The sequence below is a fragment of the Ailuropoda melanoleuca genome, chromosome 3 (assembly GCF_002007445.2).
Source record: "Ailuropoda melanoleuca isolate Jingjing chromosome 3, ASM200744v2, whole genome shotgun sequence".
Taxonomy (NCBI): Eukaryota; Metazoa; Chordata; class Mammalia; order Carnivora; family Ursidae; genus Ailuropoda; species Ailuropoda melanoleuca.
The window spans coordinates 121,317,678-121,344,287 of NC_048220.1; the positions used below are offsets into that span (position 1 = coordinate 121,317,678).

The following is a 26,610-nucleotide window of genomic DNA, read 5'->3' on the forward strand; positions in this document are numbered from 1 at the left end:
GCCCTGTCATTATGCTTGCCGTTTCACAGGCTGAGAACGAGTCGATCTCAGAACGGGGCAGACTTCCATTGCCCGCCTCTGCCGAGGGGCTGTAGAGAGCAGTGCCGACGTTCCAGGTGGATCAGGTCTTGGCACCAGCTGGCATTTCAGTTCTTCTCAGTCCTTTGAGAATTTACAAAGTAAAACAGTGTTCACTCATAAGCAAAATATGAGAATTGCTAAGAATACATATTGCATAATTCCCTAACAGAGCTGGAGGCCTGGATGAAGGCCTGGAACCTGAATTCTCTAATACTCAAGGTAGTGTGCTCTTTAGTCTGCATGACGGGGTTAAGAATTGATGAGACGCTTCTGACCGAGAGGACATAATCATCAGAATAAAAAGGCAACCTACATAATGAAAGAACATATTTGCAAACCATATATATGACAAGGGTTTAATATCTAAAATGTGTAAGAAACTCATACAACTCAATAGCAGAAAAACAAAGAACCTGATTAAAAGAATGAGTGAAGGACTTGAATAGCTATTTCTCCAGAAAATACATACAAATAGTATATGAAAAGGTGCTTGACATCATTAAACATCACAGAAATACAAATCAAACCCACAATAAGGTGTTCCGTCACCTTATTGTGTTAGGATGGCTGTATTCAAAAAACCAAAAGATAAGAGTTGCTGAAGATGTGGAGAAATGGGGACCCCGTATACTGTTGGTGGGAATGTACAATCGTGCAGCCATTCGAGAAAACAATATGGAGGTTTCCTCAAAAAATTAAAAATAGAACCTACCATCTGACCCAGACATGGGATTTCTAGGTGTGTATCCGAAAGAATTGGAATCAGGATCTTGAAGAAATACCTGTACTCCTGTGTTCATTGCAGCATTATTTACAACAGCCAACCTATGAAAACAACCCACATGTCCATCAACAGATGAGTGGACAAAGAAAATGTGGTATACCGTGTTGTATACATAGTATGGAATATTATTCAGCTTTTGAAAAAAGGGAAATCCTGCCATTTGTGACAATAGGGATGAGCCTGGAGAACCTCATGCTAAGTGAAACAAGCCCGTCACAGAACAAACGCCACATGATTCTACTTAAGTGAGAATATACAATAGTCAGGCTCATAAAAACTGAGAATAAAACAGTGATTGACAAGGGCTGAGGGGAGAGAACCATGGAGAGTTGTTGTTTAATGGGTACAACGTTTCAGTGAGGCAAGACGCAAAGTCCTAGCCATCGCTGTGGATATGGTGCTTACGGTTGACATACTGTATCGTGCACTTAAAAATTTTTGAGAGCATAGATCCCTCATTAAATGTGCTTAGCACACACAGAAGGAGTCACAAGGGAACTTTTGGAGGGGGTGGGTATGCCTATTACCTCGATTGTAGTGATGATGGTTTCACAGGTATTTTGTAAATCCAAACTCATCAAGCTGTTTGCATTAAATGTGTACTGTATTTCATATATCAGCTATGCCTCAATAAAGCTGTTTTTTATTTATTTACATATTTTTTAAAGATGAGGAAATGGGACTTACAGAAGTACCTTAGGTATTCTTTTTTAAAGATTTTATTTATTTGACAGAAGAGAGAGAGCACGTAAGCAGGGGGAGCAGCAGGCAGAGGGAGAGGAAGAAGCAGGCTCCCCATGGAGCAGAGAGCTGGACCTGGGGCTGGATCCCAAGACGCCAGGATCATAACCTGAGCCGAAGGCAGACACTTAACCAACTGAGCCACACAGGCGCCCCAATAAAGCTGCTTTTTAAAGAAAGAAATTATATAATGGGAAATTTAAATGATTTTATTTTCCTTTTCTTTTTTTTTTTTTTTAACGTTGCTCATTAGAGTGTCAGTCTGACATGTGAGAAGTCCCTTCAGAGGAGACCCTTGCTGGACTCATTATCCACACTTGGTAGCAGCAGGAGAGCCACCTCTGGTTCTGTTGAAAGCAGAAAGACGGTATTATCTCGGGCCCTCTTGCCAGAGCACATGGCGTGAACAAGCAGAGTGTCGTCTGTTTGCTTTCCCCTCAGAGCCCTTATGTTTTATGTGCGGCAGGGAAGACTGGCTTATGTCTGCCTAGGCGCTGTGTTAGACACTGAGCTCAGTGCTGGTCTTGCTGGTGGGAGAAGCAGTTGGGGTGAAGTCTGTACAGGACCCCCCTGAATATTCTGTGGGACATCGAATTTGCACGTCTCCCTACCCCATCCCCCACCTCCAGCCCCCAGTATGCAGGCAGATATCGCTGGAGAAGAAAAATGGCCTCAACGTATTTGTTTTCCTGGCTTGCTTTCTTTATTCTTCACATCTGTATCTATCCTCTTTTGGTAGAAATTTGAAAAAACACTTTACCATTACTGTCTCGGAGTAGCTGATTTCCTGGCTCATCCCAGATGAGTGAAGGCAGAAAGTCTCTGGGGGTCTGATCTGTAAAGATCGGCTTATCGGATTATGCTGGAGCTTGACGTAAACACATCACTTGTGAAGGGCTGACATTTTACTTGTGACCACTGAGTACACATCCAGACAGTTTCTTTCTCTTACTGTGATTAGCATGATTAATTTTTTTTTAATCTCTTAGCACTTTATTTTCTTTCCAGCTGAGTCACGTAGCACAATCCTTGGATTTGAAGAGACAGTTTGAGGAATGGAGGTATTCTCTGTCACCAGCCATTAATTCTCTGTTCAGCTGGTGGAGGGAGGGTGTCTTTAAAAACCGAGACTGGTCTTCCTTTCAGTCACTTGAATTGGCTCTAAAATGAGGAAGGAAACGTGAAGAGCACCGGCCACTCTATGGAGGGGCCCAATCACTACATTGGACACAGAAACTAAGAGGAGACTGTGTGTTAATTATACTGGAGTTAAAACACAAACTTAGAAATATAAAAAATAAAACAAGGAAAGGAATTATCCTTGAAGGAGAGAATAAACTGTATAGGCACAATTCTTTTTTGCAAGCAGAGAGGTCTGGCTAGCTGAGTACGGTCCGGTCTCTCTCTCTCTTTGGCCAGAGAGCCAGCAGCTAAGACCTCCAGGGAAGGCTCGTGTGTTTCATGACTTCCTGCCCAAGTGTCATGATTTTTTGGTATCAGATGCTACTGAACACCCCCAGTGTAATTGCTCCCCTTTTCCAGCATGGGGATTTTCAGGTGGAAAAGACTTGGCTGAGGAGAAAGATCCATGGCGGGGAAAGAAGGTGATGGAGAAGGGCTGATGGGAAGAGTCCTGGGAAGGGATCGGGTCCAGAGCATGCGGGTGAGGTCGGACTCAGCTCATAGGAGAAAGCTCACGATGGCTGGGATGCGTATGGCTACGTGTGAAGTGCAGAGGGGGCCGGGGTCTTAGGAGACTCCAGAGCACCTGGTGATGGTACACAGGTCACGGACGTCATCCCTCAGGGGCCTGCGGGAGTGTTGGGATTGAGCCAGCTCCTCCATGGCTGTGGTTCACCAGCTGTGCTCAGACAGGAGGCAGAGGTGGCCCAAGTGAGGCGTGTAAAGGGAGTGATCGTGATAGGCCGAGTAACTCCAGCATCCCTGGGAACTCTCCCTGGAGACGAGGGGACTTGAGGTTTGCCCATCAGAAGGGGATTTACTGCTCCAGCAACTCTGATTCCAAGGCATGTTTCAATGCTACATGCTTGGAACTGTGCTCAATTCTGCCTGTGACTCGGCGGAAGCTGGAGACCCCCTCAGTGTGTCCCTCTTTCCCCTCTCACCAGGTAGTCCCTTTACCTCAGTAGCTGCCCCCAGGGACAGGAGCCGTTGGTTCCTGTATCCGTCCCCAGCCCCGATCTCACTGAGGGTGAAGGGGAAAAGGAGAAGGCAGGTGTGGTGTCCCTGTCCGTGTCAGTCCCCCTCAGCCTCTCTTCCCCACAGACCGTCGGCTGTGACTACGAGATCGGCTCCAATGCCACGGAGGATCGCTGCGGTGTGTGCCTTGGGGACGGCTCTGCCTGCCAGACCGTGAAGAAGATGTTTAAGCAGAAAGAAGGATCTGGTAATGAACAAATAATTGAAGTGGCAGGGGACTGAGAATGGAGGGTAAGATTGATGGCTGTGTCTTAAAGCAGATTTTAACTTTCAGAGAACTCCACATGGACGTAGTCTTTGCGACAAAAGGATAAGGGCTCCCTGACAGTTTTAGGGAAGGGGCTGATTGCTAGGCATTTACGGGAAGTCTCCCACTGCATGGGAATCTTAAGTCTCCCACCGCCTGGAGGCTGTTCCCAGGAATGGGAATGAATGTCATCCCTGGGAGAGCATCCAGGGCTGAAAGCCATTGGCCCAGGAATGACCTCGAACTGAGGGAGACAGAGATCAAAAGCAGACACAGGGCAGGCTCTAAGGGACAGGGCAGAGAAGCCAGCCATGGGCTTTACGGTAGAAGGCTCATAGTGGACTTTCAGGGACAAGGGAGAGGCAAGGCAAGGTGGCTTGGGCTGGCTCTTCTTTCCCATCTCTCCCAGTAAGGGGGTCCCACCCCCTACTGCCCCACGGTGCCCCAGGTGGCTGCTGCCACCTGACGACCCCTCCTGACCCAAGCTCTGCTGTTCCTTTCCCATGATGACCTTCAACAAGGTTTCTTCTTTGTGCAGCTCTGGGCTACTAATAATCCTCGGGAATGAAGAGCCCACCTTCACCCCGAATCAGCCATGAAGCATGTCTGTCTTCCGTTAAAACTGCCGGTCCCTTGGCAGCAACAGTGAGTGATAGCTGAGGGGCCTTGCGAGGAGGCTAAGCGAGGCCCAGAGATGGTGAAGACAACTCAGAGTATCATAGTTTAGGCTCCTAGAAACACCCTCAGACGAGAGCTCAGGAACCAAGAATTTATTTGCCGGTCAGGAGGTCCTGGAAAACACCAGTAGGGCATTCAGGAAGTGAAACGGGGAAAGGAGGAGAGCCAAGAAAGGGTGTGTCATTAAGCCAGTGACCATTATACAGGAGCCAGTGTAGGAAGTGGTACATTGCAATTTTCCCACCCAAGGGGTGAAGGAGCTGAGACCGCGTATGCCGACTTGCGTTAGTCACTGCTTGAGGCTACTTTGGGGAGGGGGCAGTTAGGTGGTTATTTCTCTGGATTCCAAAGAAATGCAGGTGCTTGGAGTAGGGAGTCCACTGTGCACTCCTCAGGTAGGGCCTGAGGAGAGAGGGGCAGTGTCTACACTGGAGTGTTACCCAGGGTGGGAAGTGACAGGGACTCCCAGATGCAGTGGACCACCGTTTTCCTGGGTCCCGACAAAGCAATGCCTCTCTCTTAGACATGCTCACCAGCCAGGGTGAAGTTACTGAGTACGCCCTTGGGTATCAGGTGCATTGCTTAAATGCCCTGTTGGTCTCTAGGACACGTCACAGTGGATGACCTGAATTTGTTTAATTTCATCCAGTTTTTTGATCTTTGACTATTGAACTAATAAAGTTGAATTGTAAAGTGAAATGCTTCTCTTGCCCTTTAGAATTATCACCAAAGGACTGTATTTTATGTCTGTCTATTTGATGGCTTTAGTGTGCATGAAATGTATCCTTTGTATTATTTATTTGGTATGTGAGTAATAACCCAGTGTGTCTTAGGCTTATGCTCAAGCCTCCTATGATAGCTAATATTTGTCCAATCTGATAAAGTTGCTATGTAAATATTTTCCTTTATTTAGATGTGACCTTATTTACGTGCATTCTGAAGTCACCCTTACAATCATGCTTCTACATTTAATCTCAGTATTATTTGTTTATCTGTGGGGGTTCAGATCTTCGGCCTCAGATATGCTATGCTCCTAACATTACGATAACTCCTTTAAAAAGCAGGGTTCATTCTTGAATCTCCACCACTTAACCTTTTAACTAAGCCCTTAGGAAAGTGGGCTTTAGTTCTGGATTCTTGACTCTGCTCTGGTTTCTTGGGAGTGAGGAAAAGACCAGAAGCATCTTGAGCCTCCCTCCCACCTCTAGCCCTGTTTAGAGACCTTGATGCCTCCGGTCACATGTCCAGCACCGAGCATTTGGCATCCCTCATGCCTTTGGTTTTCAGTTCTCCTTCTCCCATTTGCTTCCCAGAGGGCTTCTGATGGCTCTTGGCACTTTAGACCGTGTCAACTTTAGACCGTGAGGTGTCAACTTTAGACCGTGCATATCCTGAGAAAACCTCAAAGCCCTCTGGCACTGCTACCCCCAGCACAGTGAGGAAGTCCAGCCAGATCTCACTCTGGACTCTGTTAACACCCAGCAGGGTCGTCTGTGTTCCTTATACCCACCAGGCTGATCCCATCTTTGCTGTGTGCCTAATAAAGCCAGATACACCATAAAATGATTGGCTCGGGGGTTCACACTGTAACTTCATCTCCCTGGTCAAGGCACCGCATTTGCTTTCAAGAATTTGTGATGTGTGGGGAGCTCTGACGGAGGATTCTTCCAGAGCAAGTATGTTTCTGCAGTCAGTTACATGGGGGCTGTGGCTGGAGATGACTTCGCTATCCCCACACTTACGTGTCAGGTCTCCAGAGCCTTGTTATCACAGCCACGTCCTGGAGAGAAAGCGCGGTGTCTCCTTTCTGAGGGAAGTTAGCAACCATCAGACAACACCAGGGAAAAACGAACTTGGGCAACAGGTACATCTAGCACTTGAGGCAAGATCATCTCTGTGACTAGGAAATGATGGGGACATGCAGTCAGTCACCTAGAAGAATCCAAAACTCTTTCAAACCTTGCATGGCCTAACTGATCCTGTGTCTGCTTGTGTTCTCCTTCCTTCCTACTTACTTTGGCTTGTGGCTTTCTTTTAACAGAGTGCTATGAAACAAAAGTATAAGTGGAGAAGTTTGCATTAGAGATGCACATGGTGGTCAGACCCAGCTNACATGCAGTCAGTCACCTAGAAGAATCCAAAACTCTTTCAAACCTTGCATGGCCTAACTGATCCTGTGTCTGCTTGTGTTCTCCTTCCTTCCTACTTACTTTGGCTTGTGGCTTTCTTTTAACAGAGTGCTATGAAACAAAAGTATAAGTGGAGAAGTTTGCATTAGAGATGCACATGGTGGTCAGACCCAGCTTCTCCTCCTTTCCAACAGCTACTCCCTTTGACAATGGAAGTATGAAATATTAGCCAAGTCCTTTTTTCTTGGCTTTGTGTTGTTGTTGTTTTTTGTTTGTTTGTTTGTTTGGTGAGTGCTCCTAAGAAAGAGGATGATGGATGATGTGGAATTAAAAGGAATTGGGAGGCAATAGACCACGTGCTGATCTAGATAACCATTGACCATGGGGAAGTCATCCCATTGGACCTCCACTTCTGAGGCCCCTTTCAACCCTGTCTGGTATTTCTTATTTTCTCCCTGCCTTTAGCCCTAAGGCTGATCATTTGCTTGTTGATATCTAAGTGTCGAAGTTAGGCAGAGTCTCCAGGAGAAGGTGTCTTTATCATGGCCTTCTTGGGTGGTCCCAGTAAGTCCCTGTCTACCTCTGTGGAGAANTTCTGAGGCCCCTTTCAACCCTGTCTGGTATTTCTTATTTTCTCCCTGCCTTTAGCCCTAAGGCTGATCATTTGCTTGTTGATATCTAAGTGTCGAAGTTAGGCAGAGTCTCCAGGAGAAGGTGTCTTTATCATGGCCTTCTTGGGTGGTCCCAGTAAGTCCCTGTCTACCTCTGTGGAGAAGAACTCATTTAGTAGATTTGAGCTGTGTGCTACATGGCAGCATCATGCCTTTTAGTTCGTGTCACACTTGGGGAACATAAGGCCCACTTTCTCGTAGACCCTCCAGAATAGTTTCCATTTCCTCTTGTGGCAAAAGAAAAAAGAATTACCATGTTGGTATAGTGCCGTGGTTACTGTGAATAGAAGTGTCTGGAATTAAAGAATTTAGGTCCAGAATACGGTGAACTGTGTACAGATATCATCACTCATTCATTTATTCATTCACCCTATTACTTGAGAAACATTGAGTACCTATTGTATGCTTGGCATGGGGGATAGAATGACGAATGAGACCATGACTCTTTCCACTGCCTTCCCTGCCTTATGCCATCCAGGTAACAGGCCTGGGTCCCACTCTGCCACATGGCCCTCAGGCAGAACTTAAATGAGGAGCCGAGTTCAGAAGGAAGATGGTAGAGCATTAAGCTCTGTTCTTCTAAGGGCACCCTGGGCTTGTTATCCAGAACCTTGACCTTTATGCCAGACTCTTGAAGCCCACTCTCTTTGGCCTAGGACGTTGACCCATTGTCATCTAGTTCCTCAGCCTTGGGCTTTTGTTTTTGTTTTTGTTTTTTCTGTTGCCTAATTTTCTTGATTCTGTATGACTCACCTACCATGGTCTTAAATGTTAAAACTTGACAGTTTTTAGCCTCTTGGACTAAATCACTGACTTCTAAAACCACTTCTGGCCTTGCTTGGCATCTCTAGACTTGACTAATGCCAGACCGAGTGACCACTAAACCAGGTCCTGGTCTTACTCACACCGGCTGCTTTCCTCTGTTGCTGGGAATAAGGGACCACATTCTCTGAGTGCCCTGGAACTCTCGTACAGGTAATTGTATCACTTAACTCACTGCCCAAACTGCCAGCCTCTATTCCTACTTCCTTTATTTAATCATAACTAGAATGTGCTCAGACTTTTATTTTAAAACCTTTTTATGGAACTAGAGCAGTCACCATACAAAATTCACCTTATTAAATATTATTACATATATTTGCATATCTGGTTAGTGGGTTTGATGCCCATCATGGAGTTATTGTAACTCTCTTGGCATAATATTTAAATTAATTCGATTTCCTCTGATACACATCACAATTTCATTTTCATGATTAAACGTGTCAAAAAAAAAAATCTGCAGTCTAGAAAGCAAAGGAAGGGCACAGAAAGTTTCTTCTAGAAACACCTGCTGCTGGTATCCATATCTTTAGGTGATTCCTGGAATGTAGTGAAAGAAGCAACTGCCTGGGATTATGCTCGAACCTGACCACCCGGGTACCGCCCCACTTCCCGAGCCTGTGTGTTTACTTCGTTCTTCCAGCTGTAGCTCCCTAGTCTCTGCCAGTGATCTTCTCGGTTGAATTCAATTCACCTGGAGTTAGGAATTGACACCAGTTTCCAGTTATGTTAAGATTGCTGTCTTAATCCCATAATGCGGCAGATTCTGGACTTTTTCTTGGGGCCACTTAGTCTCTGTGACATGAGGAAGCTCATGAAGGAATGGAACCCATGGAGAACACCTCACAACACAGGGTGGGGGCCTGTGGCAGCAATACACACAAGGTCGAGATACAAATCTGGGCAGTGAGAAGGAAGAGACACTTCTAGGAACAAATGACATGACTTCGTGACTCAAAGTTGCTTCTATGCTATACTGCAGGGTTCAGTTTGTTTGCTGTTGGCTGAAGAGAGAAGAGGGTCCGCTCTGATTTTAGGTGGGTGAATGACATGAGGAGGTCAGTGTCACAGAAGACTGGTTTGCCAACAACATCCGTAACGGCCTGGGATGGGGGAGCCGAGTGCTAGGAGATGAGTCCACAGAGACAGGATGAGAATCTTATAAGAAAACATTTCAGAGAAAGCCCAAGGCAGAAGGTAATGCATAATAAGAAGAAGGGGTGTGGCTTCCTTGAAACCAGAATATCACCTTATTTGGAGAGTGTCCTAGATCATGTTTTCTAGGAAATCCCAGGCTGGAAGGAATAGGAAGGGAAGGAGAGGGACCGGATACTCCACTTGACAGTTTTCATATGAAGAGAGCTCCGGGCTGCCACCCTTTGTCCCAGGTGCATTAAGGGTCAGGAGGCCCCTGTCAACATCTCTTCCCTTTTCTATGTTTCCTTTCTCCTGGCCTCTAGCAAGAGGGTTGTGGTTGCTCATTGGGTGGGTCAAAGTTCTGGTGCCCTTACAACCCACTTTTTGAAATAATTGAAGCTAAAACTCTCAATCTAGGACAAGGCAGTTGGTCTTCTCAAAAGATCTGCTGGACACATTTATGTGTACATAGTTCTTCCTCACGCTGATCTGGGAAAGGGTCAAATGGAAGGTTTACATGAACTTGACATTGACGTGTCATTGCTGTCAAGACAAGCATCAGGACATGGACTGGCCTTTCCCAGGAGCCTCCTCTCATTAAACCATGATATTTGGGCCTGCAGTGAGGATTGTTTTGCTCACCGCAAACTGACAGCATAAATCTTTCTAAGATGAGCTTTGAAAAGATGTCTGGGGTTAATAGTATGACCTCTTTATAAGCACATTTTTATTAGATGCGACAGCCTAGAAACCAAACCAAATATGCTACTGGGTAAGTCCTTTTTTGTGAATTACAAAGAACGGTTGGATAAGATGCACTTTAGCACCAGTGATCTATCGTAGCTCTTAGGATAATGGCTTCCGAAGTGAGGCCAGTCTTCTGTCCCATCACCAGTAGCCCTGAGTATTCCTTCAGCTCGAGGGGCTCAGGACTCAGTGATGGGATGTTTTCTGCAGGTGAGTCTCCATGGCCCCAGACTCCTTCTTTGAGGTCAAGATTACGTTTTCTTACTTCCCCCAATTTTCCCAGTATTGCCCCCATCTGGTGCAAATGACTAATGTTTTCTAGGGAAGGTGGGAGAGAAGTGATTTTCTGAATGAAAAATTCACCATTCTTAACACTTTGGAGATAATCTTACCAACCCTGAAAAGCTTCCTTTGACACAGAATCAATGTCTCAGGAACTTTCTCATCTGTAAAGAAGACCCTTGAGGCTAAGATATTCAGGAGGATTTTTTTAAATCTCTTTCTACCAACCACATTTTTTATTAAAACCGCTATTTTAAGAGTTGGTTAGCAAACCCTGGATATAGGTATATGTACTTTCCACCTAGGTGTGTGATGCTCCTCTCGTTGGAACTCTGTTTTCTCATTTGGTAAGCAGGAAGGTTTGTAGCCAATCGTTTCCAATTAAATGTCCCTTAATAGCAGATTGGTTAAATAAATGGGTTTCTGTCATTTTTGTAGTTGCTGAAATGCTCAAAAAATATGGAAAGATATGTAAGGTATATTAAATTTAAAAAAACAATAGTTGGGATAGCTCATGTAGTATGATCCCACTTGTTTAAAAAATTATATGTATATATGCTTATACATGCAGACAAAAGTTTTGGATGAGAATCCCATAAACTATTCACTGTAGTTGTCTTTGGAACATAGGACTGGGGATAAAGGAAAACTGAAATTTTTACTTCTCATTTTATGCTCGTCTCGAGTGTGGGCTTTTTTGTCACGTGCAAAGGAGTCTGGTGGATATATTGTGGTTCTTTTTAACTCCATATCACCATAATTTTATTTTTTGGCTTCCCCCTAGATATTATTTTGCAAATATGCATTACAAATGTGCATTACTTTTGCTCATGGCTAAATGTTCTGTCTCAATTTACATCTTCTGTCTATAAACTGTTCAGAAGCAGCACTTACATTCACTGAAAGCTTTTATTCTAATTTGATGTACCTCCACTTTGAATTTGGCAGAATCTTCCATGATCAACATTTCTAATTTTGGATTTTCTCTCTTAAGTGAAAGATAAAAAGCAAACTCTTTTGGATTTTTTTCCATCTGGTTCTCATTGTTTGGAGGGGGGTTGTTTTGTTGTTTGTCTGTAAACAAAGGAGATAAGGTGGTTGGCACAATATTTGATGCCAGTTGATTTTCCTGCATGAGTTCTTCTATGAGAAGGCACTCGACATCCCAAGTCAGAAAGTGGCTGCAGGTTGCGACACTCCAAAGGCATTTCAGAAAACTGCATTAGCCTTAATTACACTTGATAAACATTTTCCCTGAGCTAGTTATAAATTTGTAGTTTAGGGCACCTGGGCGGCACAGTTGGTTGAGTGTCTGACTCTTGATCTCAGTGCAGGTCATGATCTCAGGGTCGTGAGATCGAGCCCCGCACTGGGCTCCATGCTCAATATAGAATCCGCTGAAGATTCTCTCTCCCTTTCCCTCTCCCCCTCCCTGTTCACATTCTCCCTCTCTTTCTTTCTCTCTCTCAAATAAATAAATAAAATCTGTTTTTAAATTTGTAGTTTATATCAGCTATTTCAAGCAAGTAGTGTGAGTGCCAAATGGAATTTCATCAAATACTACAAGACCTGCATTTTGGTCTTGCTGGATGAGAGCTGCCAGTCTGAAAAATGGAGCTGAGGTTGTGGCCTGAGCTTCAGAACAAATCGTACTTGCTGGCCAGCCCTAGGATTTGAGCTCCGAGGACCCCCCGCAACTGTAGTGTCTGAGGGAGAGGTAACAGTCAAGGCACTTTCAGGTAACAGAGACAAAGATTTGCTTGTGGCTGAAAAGCCGAGTGTCTCTCCAGTGCAAAATGACCAGGAAGATCAGGTCTTAAAGCCAACATTTGTATGGAAAGTTTAAAAGAACAAAGAATGTTTTGCTTAGAAAAGAGAAAAATAATTGCATATTGGAGTTGTGAGGGATGACGGACATCATCTCGTTGGAGCCCCTTCATTGTGCAGATGACATTCAAAGAAGTTAAATAAGTCAGTGAACACCATAGAGCTCATTCAAGATTCAAGGTGATGCAGAAACTAGGACTCAGGTGTTCTGTTCCCCCCCCATCCCTGCACGCTCACATGCCATCCCCCAAAGCCCATGTTCTTTCCATCCTGTCACATTTATGAGGTGATGGTTCTTAAGAAGCACAAATAGGACAAATGCATAAAGTGCTTGGCATGGAGTCTGCCAAAGGGAGGAAACCATTATGTGTTAATTCCTTTTGTCCCCAGCGTGTCTCCCGCCATGACAACCAGTAAATAAGGGTAGGACTATAGCTAGAACCGATCATCATCTTTAAATGGATGCCCTCTGTGCTTTTTCAGGAAAGTACAATGCAAGCTCATATTTCAGCAAAACATTAAAAAATAAGAAAAAAACCTGTCTAATGAATAGAACAGTCCAGCAATATAAAAAGCTGTGCTCAGAGCTGAGTTTCTCATCACGAGCTATATTCAAGAGCACCAGGTGGCAAATCAATCCAAGATTCCCTCAGGGATTCTTCTAATGAATTTAAGCTATGATTAGATTATTTCTAAGTGCCTATCTGTAATTGGCAGGCAGTGAGGACGAATGAGCAGAAGGGTGTATCCAGCGCAATGGGGAAGAAGATTCATCTGATAGCAACAAATGGGGGAGCAGAGATGCTAATGGGGTGCTAGTTAGGGGCTGTACGTTTTTGAACTATCACCTTAAAATCACAGAAAAGTCAATCCTGGATCAACCACAAATGCTTCAGAGTCCAATCTGCGTTTATTTCACCTCTTCTCACAAAACTATGTGCATCCTGAGTCACAGAGCTCCTGGGAATTCTGCTCCTGGCCAATCTCTTTACAATTCCCCATGACGAGAGCATCTGTTCACCACAGGGACCAGCCAGGAGGAAGGCAAGGGCACTACACAATGGGGATGGGCAATGGGTCAGAAATAGGTAGTGTTCAGCTAAGCTAGAGGGCCTCTTTCATTATTGTGTCCTCTCTCCTTAGGTTATGTTGACATCGGCCTGATTCCAAAAGGAGCAAGGGACATACGGGTAATGGAGGTTGAAGGAGCTGGAAACTTTTTGGCCATCAGGAGTGAAGACCCCCAAAAATATTACCTCAATGGAGGATTCATTATCCAGTGGAATGGGAACTACAAGCTGGCAGGGACCATCTTCCAATATGACAGGAAAGGAGACCTGGAGAGACTGATGGCCACGGGTCCCACCAATGAGTCGGTGTGGATCCAGGTAATGCGGAAGCGGAGGCAACGGCCGATGTGTATATTCGTTAGGGCCTGTCTGATTTCCAAGGTGTTTGCTAGGGGGCACTAATTAAGAACACTTAAAACTTCTTTTAACAACGAGCAGGGAGGAAAGCAAGATACTACTTTGTGCTGTTAATCCTTTATTGCCTAGAAGTTGCTGAAATCCCAATAATGAAATGCTGGGGGCCCTGAAGTCATCTATTGGGATTTTTGAGTTCAGCTTCCGGTTTGATTGACATAGGCTGTTTATTTGAGGGTGATTGTTTCTCAGGTGTAAAAAGGATGCTGTCAGTCGATGTCAGTCTGCCATGATTTTCCAGGTAGCTTTCCAGCAGTGGTGGTGGAGTGACATGGTTTTTTCATATGTTACCATGTGGTTGTTCTTAGGCAGGAGGTTTGACCTTGTGAAACTCTTAGGGGAGGAGGGGTTAGAATGTAGTATGTGCACCTTAAAGGCACAATTGATCCATCTTTCATGTTGGCAAGGAACCATAGAGAAAGAGTGGAATCATTATACCAGTAGAGACAAGGTAGGCTGGGGATGACGATGGCCCAAAAGAGTCAGATCTAACCATATTCAGAAGTTAGAGGGAGATGATTCCAGAGCCAGAGATCAGAGTACTCACGAAAGCCAGAGATCAAGCCTCGACAGGTGTGATTCTTCAACGTCTACAGACATGACATCTACCTGCCCACGTGGTGAGGGGTTTATATACGGGAACCCCGATCCCGAGAAGCAACCAGCCCATCACCTCCAACTTTAAGATGAATCCATTTTAAGCGTGTGGTCAGGGGCTCCTGGGTGGCTCAGTCAATTGAGTGTCTGACTCTTGGCTTCTGCTCAGGTCATGATCTCAGGGTCATGAGATCAGATCCCATGTTGGGCTCTGTGCTCAGCATAGAGTCTGCTTGGGATTCTTTCTTTCTCCCTTTGCCCCTTGCCCCTCTCACATGCTCTTTCTCTCTCTCTCTCATAAATAAATAGATAAAATCTTTTTAAAAAATCAATAAATGTGTGATAAATAGATTGCCTGCAGGAGAGGGAAGTGAGGGGAAGACCCCAAGAGTGGTAAGCCTTGGCTAAAGCCCATGACCATTTTTACCCCAGAACTCTATGCTTTAAAGGAACTAACCAGCCTGAGAGGTTGAGGATAGTATCATAAAACAACAGCAACAGCAGTAATAAATGTCAGTGTTTATAGATTGTGAACTATGTGCCAGGCACTATTCTATTCATAGCAAACCCTGTATGTTTATTAACTTAATGAACTCCCACAACACCTCTATTTGTCATGCTGTTACTATCCTCACTCTGTAAATGAGGAAACAAAGGTGCAAAAAGATTAACTTAATAATAACTGTAATAACCAAGTTAGCAAGTTCACAAGAGCACAAGGAGACTCACCAGTCTGTTGTTGGAAGAGACACCCTCCCATTCCCTCAGAGCAGTTTCCGTACGATGAGACCTCCCTGGGATTTCGGTCAAGAAATCATTGAATGGAGATGAGGTAGAGATAGGTAAAGACACAGATATAGATAGATCGATCCAGATCCAGATCGATGTACCGGTGCATGTAGACGCAGAGGTGGCAATACGTTCATTTACTGGCATTTGCTCCAGTGCGTGCCTTCGTGACTCAGAGGAAGGGCGCTCTGTAGTGTTGTCACAGAACACAGTTCTGTGGTATCAAGTCATGACAGCGACGTCACCCCTCTTTTGCCTTTTAGCTTCTGTTCCAGGTGACTAACCCCGGCATCAAGTACGAGTACACAATCCGGAAAGACGGCCTTGACAATGACGTGGGAAAACTGGGGTACTTCTGGCAGTATGGCCGCTGGACCGAGTGCAGTGTAACATGTGGGACAGGTGAGCCACAGCTGCCGTGTCTGTGAATCTGTGTCCACTTCACAAGGGGCCGTGGAGGTGACCTGAGCCAGTGGTTCCTACTCTGTGCCCAGAGTTCTGTGGGCTTCCACAAACATGGCCCAGGGGCCTCTGTGGGAGCGAATAATGCTCTTCACGGTCTACAGAGAGAGGCAGCTTTCCCTTTATACTGTCCCTCAGGAAAGGTTTTGTTTGAAAAAAGTGTTACATGTCTTGTTTTGTTTTGTTTTCAGCTTTATTGAGCTATAACCGACACATTGTGTAAGTTTAGGGTGTACAACTGGACCATTTGCTACAATGTCACATGTATTGTGAAATGTTTACCACAATAAGATCAGCCAACACACCCATCACGCCACATAGTTACCTTTTTTGTGTGTGCTGAGAACACTTAAGATCTGCTCTCTTAGCAACTTTCAAGTATACAACATAGTATTTCATGTGTTTTAAAAAGCAAAACAGAAAGACTTAAAAGCCTGGCTTGAGGACATGACTTCTACAAAAGTCAAACAACCCACCCAGAGCAGACTGCAAACAAGGCCAAATCCAAACCCTACAAGCTCTCCTGATTCCCACCTGTTGTTCTTTTTCCTGTCTTCAGTTTACCAAGTATTTTGTATCTATGAGGAGAGTAGTTTTCACTCATAAAATCGAGCATTGGAGAGATTCCTTGCTGTTAAGCATTCCAGGATGGAATAAGTTCTTTTTTTTTTTTTAAAGATTTATTTATTAGAGAGAGAGAGGGAGGAGGGGCAGAGGGAGAGGGAGGGAGAGAATCTTAAGCAGGCTCCCCACTGAGCATGGAGCCCAACATGGGGCTTGATCTCACAACCCTGAGGTCAGGACCTGAGCTGAATCAAGAGCTGGATGCTTAACCGACTGAGCCACCCAGGCGCCCAGGATGGGCTAAGTTCTGCTACAGTAACAAAGAAATCAAAATCTCAGGAATTGAACACAATGTATGTTTATTTCTAACCCATTCTAAGTCTGATGCAGGTTGGGTGGCCCAGCTTTGTCTTAGAGCTAAGACATCTGACAGTTGTGCCTCTCAGTGTGCCCCACAGGAGAAGAAAGAATTGGAAGAGGCAGACTGGTTTTTGTTTTGTTTTGTTTTTAAGATTTTGTTTATTTACTTGAGAGAAAGCAAGAGAGAGACGGAGCACGAGCAGGGAGAGGGGGCAGAGAGAGAGAGGGAGAAGCAGACTCCCTAGTGAGCAGGGAGCCCGATGCAGGACTCGATCCCAGGATCCCGGGATCATGACCTGAGCCAAAGGCAGACGCTTAACCGACTGAGCCACCCAGGAGCCCCAGACTGGCTCGTATTAGGGGCTTTGGCCTGGTGGTAACACAGATCATTTCTGCTCACCTTTTGTTGGTTGGCCTTAGTCCTCTGGGTACAGTTGACTGCAGAGAGAATCCAGGAACTGTGGACAAGCACAGGGACATCTGTGCGGCACTGGCTCTCTCTGCTGCAGGCTAGATGAAATTCTCTGAGGCCTGGGAGGGCAGGGTGCGGGCCTGTCAGGTACTTGGGGCTCTTTACTCGTTTGAGGGGCTTTAGTAGTAGGACCAGATGAAAAGCCCTCTGCCTCTGTCTTGCCTTTCGGATTGTGTCCAAGTCTGTTCTGGAACTTTCTGCCTTGAGCCTGTCACTACTGCCTATAAACTAGGGCCACACCAGGGTAAGGTGTCCGATTCAGCGATGGAGCCAAGGGAGTGGAAGTAAAGGGGTGAATGGTTCAGAAGAACCCAGTCTACCCCCCCCCATGGGCTTCTCTCTCACATCTTGTGTCTCTGCACCACTCATCCACCTGCCCCCCCTGCCCCGTCCCCATCCCCTCTCCCTGCCCCAGGAAGTAGTCCTGGAAGGAGATCCAGCAATAGGCATGGAGTCACGCACCATGAAGCTAATAAACAATGCTTGTATTACCACTTCCTTCTTTCCCTCCTTCAGTACGGAAACCAAGGGTCACCTTTTAGAAATCCCAGGAATCATGTTCATCTCAAAAGGTGTGATGTTTTGAAAATTCTAAACCTCTGGAGACCCATTAGGGACAAAGGTGGGATGTGTGGCAGCAGCTGGCAGTGGGGCTAATGTCAGTGGTGGGGTTAGTGTCGGTGGTGTTACCCCACGGCTGCGGCTAGCATTTCCAGATGTCCTGTCCCACTGCCCCAGGGGGCTGGGCTGGCCGAGGAACTCAAGCAATTTAAGCAGAAAATCAGTTCCAAGAAAAATATTTCCCTGAGGAGCGGTTGCGAGGAAAATAAGATTGTGGGGACTGTAGTCACAAATACTTTTTCCAGTTCTTATCCCCATTTTTCTCTTCTTTCAGCAAAGTACAGGTGTAAGCTGGAAGGCTTAGTTGTTTGTCCTGGGACACCAAGAGGGAAAACTCAGCCAGTCCAGACTGTGCAGGGGTCCTCCACAAAACAGGAGAACACCCACGCCCCCTTTTCTGTTTCAGCGTGGGGTGAATTCTTTGCATGACACAGGCAATATTTCAGAGCATAGGAATACAAGGTAAATGGTTGATTTGTGCAGTCATTGGAAAGCAGGCTCCTCCTAGCTGGGAAATGAAATGTCCTTACCAGATGTGAATCAGGGATTTGGTTTTGATATAGTCCGATCCTCAGCCTGCTTGGGCAAATGTCATCCTGGTTATTAAGCCTTAACAGGAAATACCAGGGAGCTGTCACAGTGTCCATGTGCTCACCCTAATCTCAGTCACACTGCCTGTTTGAGTGACAGTGAGCTCTCTTACTCTGGCGGAGAAGAAAGACAACATTTTTACTTTCATGCTGTCAGACACAGAAGGTTAAATGCTAATATTCCCCTAGGACACATGTTGCTAAATATAAAGATGGAAGACGGCCTGAAACTCCGAATCAGTCAACGATGTCGTTTATTTTCTTTGAGTGAAAACTTTCTATATTTAAAAAGTAAGTTAAATACATTTCTGGAAAATTAAAAATAGATAAAGTCACCCCCCGACACATGCATTTTTGTATTTTGCTTTGTTGCCTTTCAATATCCTTTTTTCTAGTCATAGATGTATCTAGTTGTGTGTATATGGAAGTATTTATGTACATACACACGTGCCTTCGCTTAATGCCATAACATGGGTACATTTCCAAGTGCTACTCAGTCTTCACAGCTATCATTTTTATGGATGTGTTCTAGTTCCCTGGAAGACAAAGCAAAATGTCTTTAGCCAATTCCATGTAAATAATGATTTCATTAGTGTTAATTTGTAGCTGGAATTTCTAGGTTCAAAGAGTGTAAATATGATGGGAATGTTAAGAAACTTATTACCAAATTGATTCCCATAGTAAAAGAGTTACAAACAGGTAGTAGCAATCACTTTGTTTTGTTTTGCTTTTATTGTTACTGTATTATTTTAGCCTTACACTCTGTTGCTGGGAAGCATTATGAATGTCCTAGGAAAATGGAGAACGTAACAACTTTTGCAGCCACTCAGCTTTCTCAGATCTTACCATACTCATGCTTATTTCAATCTTCATGTTGAAAGAAAAGAAATTGAACAGATACACTTGAAGAGCACTTCCCTGACTCTACTCCCCTCCCTTTTTCCCCAGAGATAACTAGGGTCATGAAACCAGTATTTATTATTTTCATGCATGTTGTTAAATACTTTTACTATACATGTGAATAGCCATATACGTTAAAAAATATTGTTTCTCAGGCATTTAAGCTTTCTATAAATAGTTTCACACTCTATGTATGATTCATTGTCTTGCTGGTTTTACTCAGTACTCTGCTTTTGAGATAAATGCACACTAACGAAAGTAGCACTAGTACACGCACTCGAAGGGCTACGTACTAGTCCATTGTGCCATTTTGCAATTATTTATACATTCCGCTATTCTGCAGTTATAAACATTAATGCTGTAATGAACACCTTTCCTCAATATTAGGAAAGCTCAAAATAACTGTGTACATTTGAGATGGGTGCACATATCCTTGATAAACCGTGAGAATCACGGGGCACCTAGGTGGCTCAGTTAAGCGTCTGCCTTTGGCTCAGGTCATGATCTCAGGGTCCTGGGATCGAGGCCTTCATCAGGCTCCCTCCTCAGCGGGGAGTCTGCTTCTCCCTCTCCCTCTGCAACTGCCCCTACTTGTGCTCTCTCACTCTCGCTCTGCCTGTCCATCCATTGACATTCTGGCCACTCCTCTAACCTCTCTTGGTAACGATGTCTTAGCAGAACCTGTGGTCCCTTTGCTTTGTCAGCCTGTGTGCCTTCACTGTGCCTTCATTTCTTCATCTTGCACGTGGCAATAATGGCAGTGTTGACCTCACTGGGTTGTTGTGAGGTTTGGGTTATTATATATCAAAATAGATAATAAGTAACACACATTTTTATATATTTCTATATGTCTATTTTTATTTGTTTATCTGTACACACACACAGGCACACATACAGCTTGGAACAGTGCCTGGGACAAGGCAAGCACTGTGTGTGTTCGTTATTACGATTCGTCCGAAGTTAAATCCAGCTTACAGATGCTCTTCGTTTGCCTCTGCAACCTGCCCTCCCCCTGTGCTCCCCTTACTCACATTACCGACCCGGTCTCGGGGGCAGTGTATTATCATTCCCTGACAGCGAATTCTCTAGTTTGGAAACATAGCCTCTCAAACTTTATGACGTTCTTTTGAATTTTATTCCTGTCTTTCAGAGTTTACGAATATAAAGGTCCTTACCTTCTCTGTCCCTTTATTAAACCAATAGCAATTGTGTTATGACACCTGCTTTCATTATTTAAAAGTCACTTTGTTTTCTATTTGGCATATATGCATTCGACTTGTCTCCACAGCTAGATTATAGTTTATATATTAGATTATGGATTAACCTACCTATATTATCTTCCTTCGCAAGCACGATCTCTCCCCCCACTGCCAGCTGCAGCACGGGCGGATTAGAGACCCCATTCCTCATTCACACTCGAGAAACCAGACACCCTACGGACAACTTTCCCATCAGCCATAAGCAGGATTGCTTGATGTGACCAGGGGCCTGACCTGACACTAAGCCTATGGGCTCAGGATTTAATATGTGCGACCCCTTCTGCCCGAACCCCAGGTATTCGCCGCCAGACTGCCCATTGTGTGAAGAAGGGCCACGGGACCGTGAAAGCTACATTTTGTGACCCAGAAACACAGCCCAATGGGAGACAGAAGAAGTGCCATGAAAAGGACTGTCCGCCCAGGTAAGCACTGGTGAGAATTAGAGCGCTGTGTGTCTGATTAGAATGATGTCTGATGGAGCACCTGGGGGCTCAGTCGGTTGAGCATCCAACTCTTGATTTTGGCTCAGGTCATGATCTCAGGGTCGTGAGATGGAGCTCCATGTTGGGGTCTGCGCTGGGCATGGAGCCTGCTGAAGATTCTCTCTCTCCCTCTCACCCTGCCCCTCTCTGCTCACACTCTCCCTCTCTCTCTCTTAAAAAAAAAAAAAGTCTATCTGATTTAATAGTAATGTAATGCTCAGTGATAAAGGAGGCTCGTGAGGCTTTGTTATTAGAAAAAGTACAGGAAAACTCTTACAGCTTTCTGTGGCTGTGCGGTTGGAGACCGTGGCAAGCTGTGCTGTGAGTGAGGACATCTTCTCCCCATTGAGCAGTATTTCTTACAAAGCTGGTGTGTCCTGTTTGTTTCTTTGGTAAGACTAAGTCGCAGAGCGTTGTGGAAGAGATGCTATATGGATCCTCCAAAAGTTCTCGAGCTATCGGGCGCAGCTTTGCCAGGAGTACCGTGCCAGGCAGCGGTCGCGCTCCTTTCAGATCACGTGCCCATCTGCACGTAGGCAGCGGGCAAGAGTGGCCTTCCAGGGCAGGCTTTCCCAGCGTCAGCACTGTTGACATTCGGAGCGGATAACTCTTGATTGTGGGGCTGTCCTGTGTGTGGTAGGGGGTTTTAGCGGCATCCCTGGCCTGTATCTGCTTAGATGTTAGTAGCAAAATCCCCTTTTCCTCTGGGTTGTCACAACCAAAATATCTTCAGTCATTGCCAAGTGTCTCATAGAGGGCAAAGGCACCCTTGGTTGAGGACCGGCGTTTTAGAGCTATTCGCTTGCTGCTTACCAAATTGGTTCTAGAAATTGGAATCCTATAAGGTGGCTGGAATGTTATTATTAGGGGTGTATGTTAGAGAGAGAGAGAAAAGAACAAACCAAGAAGCAGACGGAGGAGGAGGAGGGAGAGAGGAAGAGAGAGGGGAGGGAGAGAGAGAAGGAAGGGAAGGGACAAAGAACTAATTCGGAAGACTGTCTTCATTCTCCAGAGACCTTAGGCAGGGCTGCACTTTGTTGAGGTGTCCACCAGGCATTCGTTCCAGTCCTAAGAAGACACACTAAAAGGAGTTTAAACAGGAGGGGATTCATTGGGATTGTAAATCAAACAAGTGGGGCGCCTACGGGACTTATGCAGTTAGGCATCCAGCTCTTGATTTCGGCTCAGGTCATGATCTCAGGGTCGTGAGACGAAGCCCTGCCCTGGGCTCTGAGCTGGGCATGGGGCCTGCTTGAGATTCTCCCTCTCCCTCTGCCCCTCCCCTGCCTCACTCTCATGCACACGCGCGCTCTCTCTTTCTCTTAAAAAAAAATAATAATAATTAAAAAAATAAATAAACAAGTGACGAGCTGACCTCTGAACAAGAGCCAGAGGAATGTGGTAAATCTGGAAGAATTGGTGAAAGGAAGAGTGCAGGCAAGCCAGGGAAGGCAGGCAGTGTTGATCTCTGGCAGGGCAGAGGGGCTGGGCCCGGCAGCTGGAGTCCGAAGGTTTATTCTGTGCCCAGCTCTGTGGTTTCTCGAAGGGAAGGAGTGGGCTGTGAGGGGGGAGCCGGACCCGCCCTGCCTCACCTCCCCATGGGCACCCTGGCTGGCTGCAGCTCTTGCCAGCACCAGGCTTTTTGTGAAGCCGCCCTGTCTATCATTTCTCCTCCTGGAGGAGCGAGCCAGGAACTGAGGCACGTTTCTTGGGGCTGCGTGCTAGCCCACTGCTCTGCGGGCCCGCGTGCGTCCTCACGCTCCCTTCTCCCTCAAGGTTCATGACTCTCTACCAGAAAATTCCTGCTGTGCTGCTGAGACACACGAGCCTGGGGGGTCTCGCCTCCCTTTTCAAATCCACTCTCGCTGATGGGTTAGATACCCTCTTAAAACCACAGCTGTTTATTTCCTGCCTCTAATTTTGTCTCTGGCGTTCAGGTTCCCATTTTCGTTGTATTACATAGTCTCCCTCGGCCTGACTGTTGCCAGCAAATATTTATTAAGCTTCTGTTACTTCCCACAAGAGACACAGTGGTGATTACAACCGTTTAACCGTTACCTTTTATTGAGCGCTGAGATAGCGTGATACGATAAAGGCTGTATATGTGGTCTCTGTCCCTGACATGGAGGTGCTGGGGGGGGGCGCTGTGCCCCAAGAGGGTGTAAAGCCCTCCACCTTTGCCCGGGACCCTGCCCTGTGCCTCTCTTCCATCCGCCTGTTTCTGACTTGTATCTTTTTTTATCATAAACCGGTCATCTAGTAAATAAAATGTTTTCTTGAGTTCTATGAGCCCCTCTAGCAGATGATTGAACCCTTGGCAGGGGTTTTGGGCACCCCTGATTCGTAGCCAGCTGGTGAGCAGCACAGTTGGTGGCCTGGATGTGAAGAGCAGGGGTGGGACGGTGTTGTGTAGCTGAGCCCTTACCCTGCCCGGTCTGCACGAACCCCAGCCAGTGAGGGTCGGAAATGCTTGGTGGGGAAAACCCACACATTGGTTGAAACAGAAGTAATGTGAAAGGAGACTAGAAGAAGACAGTGCATTTTTGCTTTTGTTTTGTTTTGTTTTTTCTTTTTTAAAGAGAGAGCAGTAGGGGGTCAGGCCAGAGGGAGAAGGAGAGAGAGAATCTTAAGTAGGCTCCACGCCCAGCACAGAGCCCGATGAAGGGCTCGATCTCACAGCCCTGAGAGCATGACCTGAGCCGAAATCAAGAGTCAGACGTGTAACTGACTGAGCCACCGAGGCACCCTGAAAATAGTGGGGTTTTTAACCACTCCTTCACTTCTGATGATGTTTTCGAGATACCTTATATGTTCTCTTTATCATTCTCAACTACTCAGAAAAATAACTATTATTATGTCAATTTTATGGAGGAAGAAATTTTCTTTACCTCATGCAGTATCATGCAGCTGGTAGACAGCCGAGGTTCGAGCCCCAGGCTGTCTAGCTTTAAGCCTGGGGTCTCCATTCCATATCCCCAAAGACAGGCCCGTACCTCTCCCCCATCCAGGCTGTGTCTAAAGCAAAGCAGGCACTGTGCTCTGTGTGGTGGGCCCCGAAAGTTCCTGATGCAGACACTGACCTGCTGAGGCCAAGGTAGAGCTCTGGGGACATGGGCTATGTACATAAAAGCAACACAGTCCAAGAAGATTCTGGTATCAGCTCTGGTTTTAGAACAGACATTGATCTGTTGCTGGCATGTTCTTATTTACCTGTAGCCGAAAACTTGGCCTCACTCTTTTCAGAATTCAGCTTCCCTAAGGGTGGTTATCTTACCTGCATCCACACTCCAACTGTCAGAATTTCTAGTTGGAGGCTCCTTTACAGTGAGGTACTACCGGTGTGGGAGGGAGAAGGATGTTGGGGCAAGAGTCCAGAGGCTGAAGGACTCCTCAGGAGGAGCTGAACTGAGGGGGAGGCCCGTGGACACAGAAGAGGAGCCTTGATGAAGGAATTCTTATGTGATACCAGCTGAGGTTGGTGGCCTGGAAGTTGACCCTCAGTGTGGTCATGGGGTAGGCTGGAAGGACATCTCCATCCGGATCCCTGCAGCCTGCAAATGTTACCTGATTGGGAAAAAGGGTCTTTGCAGATGTTATTAAAGGGTATTGAAATGGGGAAATTATCAGCAGTTATCCCCTTGGGCCCCAAATGTCATTGCAAGGGTCCTCATAAGAAAGAGGCAGATGAAAATTACGCGCACGCACACACACACACACACACACACATACACACACAAGCTGATGTGAAGACAGAATAGACAGATTTGCAGACACTAGCCTTAAAGACTGGCGGGATGGTCCACAAGCCAAGGAATGCTGGCACCCCCACAAACTGAAAGAGGCCAAGAACAGATCTTCTGTAGAGCCTCTGGGGGGAGCGTAGCCCTGCTGGCACCTTGATTTCATCCTGGTAACACTGACTTTAGAACTATAAGAAACCAGATTTGGCTTCTAGAATGATATGAAACCAGATTTGGCTTCTAGAACTATAAGAGACCAGATTTTTTGTTATTTTAAGCCACCAGGTTTGTGGTAATTTGTCACAGCAGCCATAGGAAGCTAACGCAGGCAGCTTAATGCAAGCGAAGAGAAGAAGAGAGATCCCCAACCCCGTGACAGACACTCCAGAGCTTGGAATACCATGGGATAGGGGCTTCTTGGAAAGTGTGTCGAAGGATTTTATGGACTAGCACAAATAGGCCACTTCCTAAGGAACTTTGCAGCCAGGCAGCCTCTATCAAATGCGTCTCCATGGGCAAGGTCAGCTTTCAGGGCGAGACCCGCAGCCAGGCATGGGATCCCTTAGCCCAAGCCCTTCCTCCTGGCCACTGTCCCCATGGTCCTTGCCCTCCGTGGGCCTTTGTAGTTAGTTGACATGTCTTCATCTCTTCTTTCTTAAAGCACCCTTGTTAGAACAAGGGAAGTGATACCTTTAACCCCTGGAAGGCTTCTTACACTGAGTGCATGCATACGGCTTGTCGATTCAGAGCAGAATTCTGAACCGGACCAGTGATGCAGCCCCCTCTCGCACAGTACATGATCAGTAACGAGGCCCCGGAGGTTAGAAAGGAAGTGCTGGGCCTCAGGTGGGCACCAGCAGTCCCGGCCAGCACGGGGGTGCCTGCCAATGCCCACGTGTTCTCGGTGGGCTGAGCATCAGTTTTGCCGCTGCGGTTCCTGTCATTCCGCATCATCACGCTTCAGGGGAGGAAGACAGCCCATTGTGTTCCCCAACTTCTGCTCTTATATTGGAAACATAATTTCCTGCAATTCCCTCCAAACTATTTGAAGATTATACTTAAGGAGAGGGAAGCATAAGCAATTGAACAAATCTTTTTAAATTGTTATTTGGTAGCATTTTTTTGCTTCTTAAAGCCTCCCACTGTGTTGTTATAGTGAGAATCCTTGATAGAAGTTTTTTTTAAAGATCTTATTTACTTACTTGAGAGAGAAAGAGAGAGAGCAGGAGCACGGGGAGGGGCGGTGGGAGAGGGAGAAGCAGACTCCCCACTGAGCAGGGAGCCAGACATGGGGTTCCATCCCAGGACCCCAGGGTCATGACCTGAGCCGAAATCACACACTTAACAGGTGTCCAGCATAGGATTTTTACATTGTAACTGGGAGGGTGAGATTGACTCCTGTAGGGGGTCTACAAAACAATATGCGATCAGTTACCCAGTTGTGTGGTGAGTGTCATGAGCATTCTGGTAAAATAAAGATCAATAGCAAAAACAGAACAAATCAGGGAAGGTTGTCAATTCTGTGCTGATTGAGCCAGGGAGGTTGTCTTGTTGGGGTGAATAAAGGGGCTGGGCTTTTGTCCTGCTGAGTTCTTTGCATTACATTGCCCTTCTCACCAGTCAATCCCTCAGGGCGTTTCAACAGCCTTCTGTCACAGATCTCCTATAAATATAAAAACAGAATTCTATTATGCATCTCCTAGAAAGCTGGATTGTGGCAGATAAACAAAAAATGAAATGGACAAGAGAAAACAACTTGACAGTATTTCCTGAGCCCTGGGCCTGGAAGACCTTTGCTGGGAGATATTTAAAAACGGAGGGGGGTGCTGTTTTCACTTTAAACTAGTGAGGAACAGATACAAAATGTCCCTGGGGACTGTGGAGAAGATAACAGAAAGAGAAAATAAGGAGGTTCATTATCACTTTG

At 45.8% G+C, this 26,610-nt stretch overlaps 1 protein-coding gene across 7 annotated transcripts in view; it reads left to right on the plus strand.

The window, feature by feature from the left end:
- The window catches only part of ADAMTS12 (ADAM metallopeptidase with thrombospondin type 1 motif 12), a 310,364-nt gene that overhangs the window by 238,059 nt on the left and 45,695 nt on the right, over nucleotides 1–26,610 (plus strand). For 4 of the 7 annotated variants that reach the window (XM_034657042.1, XM_034657036.1, XM_034657041.1 and 1 more), the window contains 6 exons: nucleotides 1,860–1,973; nucleotides 3,893–4,013; nucleotides 13,507–13,751; nucleotides 15,497–15,635; nucleotides 18,492–18,593; nucleotides 20,757–20,883. In XM_034657042.1, coding sequence (XP_034512933.1) covers nucleotides 1,860–1,973; nucleotides 3,893–4,013; nucleotides 13,507–13,751; nucleotides 15,497–15,635; nucleotides 18,492–18,593; nucleotides 20,757–20,883 — 848 coding nt within the window. The remainder of the gene's footprint in view (nucleotides 1–1,859; nucleotides 1,974–3,892; nucleotides 4,014–13,506; nucleotides 13,752–15,496; nucleotides 15,636–18,491; nucleotides 18,594–20,756; nucleotides 20,884–26,610) is intronic. The other 3 variants (XM_034657039.1, XM_034657040.1, XM_002919440.4) reach the window with 3 other exon arrangements.